The sequence below is a fragment of the Sinocyclocheilus rhinocerous genome, unplaced genomic scaffold (assembly GCF_001515625.1).
Source record: "Sinocyclocheilus rhinocerous isolate Xijiao unplaced genomic scaffold, SAMN03320098_v1.1 scaffold680, whole genome shotgun sequence".
NCBI lineage: Eukaryota > Metazoa > Chordata > Actinopteri > Cypriniformes > Cyprinidae > Sinocyclocheilus > Sinocyclocheilus rhinocerous.
In genome coordinates, this window is record NW_015637539.1 from 294318 (window position 1) to 296296 (window position 1979).

Genomic DNA, 1979 nt, shown 5'->3' on the forward strand with positions numbered 1-1979 from the left:
ATAAATAAATAAATAAATAAATAAATAAATAAATAAATAAATAAATAAATAAAATAAAAATGAACAATTCATTGACATCATAACATGAAGGAACATAGTAAAATATGTTTTTAATTTCTTGTCATCATCCCTTTGTCATGCTCGCAGATTTGTTAGCTCATTGGCATTTTTTTCTTATTATTTTAAACATAAATTAAACATCAAATAAAGTGTCACAAAATATACAGTAAATATTAATAAATAAATAAAATGTCAATTAATAAAATAAATAAATTCATAAATATAAGCAACTGCTGTTTTTTCTTTTTTTATATATATATATATCAATGTATGAAATTTATAAGAATGCACAATCTGAGAATTACCAGCATTAACCTCACTGGAATTAATGGCATTGAATTAAAGTCCTTTGATATTATATTACTAATGATTGCTCAAAAAAAGGCCGAATTTATGAAAACTAAATATTTGTTTCAAACAAAACAACAGAAATATTACAAATAATATTTAATACAAATTTATTATCAAAAATGGTGGTTATCAAATAAAAGCGTAAAACATTAACAATTTAATTAATCTTTTAAAATGTAATCAAATAAAAATGTAGCATCCTTTTATAATGTTTAAGTGTACTTTACAGTGCAGTAGTTATATTGTGTCTCGTACACGTCTCCGAGAGCAGTACACGAAGCAGAATAAAACTATTAAACGAAGCTCTGAATGGAACGCGGCTCTGAGACACATACAGGATGAAGACTCAAGTCCTCCAGCAGCTCCTTCATATTCCTTTAGATTTTTTCCCAAATTTTCCCCAAATTAATTTTTTTCTTCCCTTTATTTTTTCTTCTGGATTCCCCACATTTGAACGTTTCTAGAATGTTTCTAGATTCTGTTTTAATGGTTAAATTAAATTAAATTAAATTTAATATTAAAAAATAAAATTAAATAGTAGTCAAAAAGCATTTCTAATAATTTGTAATCATGAAACTTATACACTTTATAATGACGATTTATTAAAAGTTTACAAAAATCACATGTTTAGGGCCCTTTGAAATCTGTTTTATTTTTCCCAAATTCTGTGTTTTTAGTTTAAACTTTTCTTCCATTCCATTTTAATAGTTTAATTACATTTTAATAATCAAAAGCATGTGTAATCAATTGAATTCATAAAACGTAAAAATTCATACAACTATTAATTTATTAACATTTTTCCAATAATAGGGCCCAATAAAATATGTATTTATTTGTTTGTTTATTTATTTTCAGAATTTTCATGTTGTCCGTTTAAATTTTTCTGGATTTATGATTTAATACAAATTTACTAAATACTATCAAAATAGCAATAATCAAATAAAGGCATGAAACAATTTGTCAAAATGTCAATTTCTTTACGTTAAACTGGACTTCTATTATAATTTGAAATTCATCCAATTTTATTATTTTATAGACATAACTCAGAACTGATCATTTAGATTTTAGAAAGTATGTTGTAAATCATTTCAAATAATTGAAAAAAATGTATTTTGGCAACTAAAATTTTTACAACAAAAAGTGAACTATTCAGTAATATTAATAAAACAATTAAATTAAATTCTAAAGTAATTGAGTTGTGCTCTAATGAATTATTATAATTTATAACAGGCTTAATAAACTCATCATTACGATCTCTCTCTAATATTTTATGTTTCTCACACCAAGAGATGTCAGATAGATTTGCAGTAGTTTGTGAGTTATGAAGGAAAATATAAAATGCTTACAGCTGCCCTCGGCCTTTTCCTACTTGTTCAACCATTAGTTCTCATATTCCTGTTTAAGACATTTATCAGCCGCTCTCATCCTGAAGCGCTTCGGGTTCACTGGAGTTCTGCTGAAGCTGAAGCATTAATGTTCTCCAGACTGAAGGAAGAAAAACCCATTGGCAGCGTAATCCCCTGCGCCGATAAATACTTAAACACACACACACACACACACACACACAC

The 1979-nt window shown here is 26.1% G+C and overlaps 1 protein-coding gene across 1 annotated transcript in view; it reads left to right on the forward strand.

Moving 5' to 3' along the window:
* Positions 1-1979, forward strand: part of LOC107749001 (ATP-binding cassette sub-family A member 1) — a 119004-nt gene that overhangs the window by 6278 nt on the left and 110747 nt on the right. The window contains exon 5 of the mRNA XM_016564039.1: positions 1816-1923. Within this exon, the coding sequence (XP_016419525.1) occupies positions 1816-1923 (108 nt within the window). The remainder of the gene's footprint in view (positions 1-1815; positions 1924-1979) is intronic.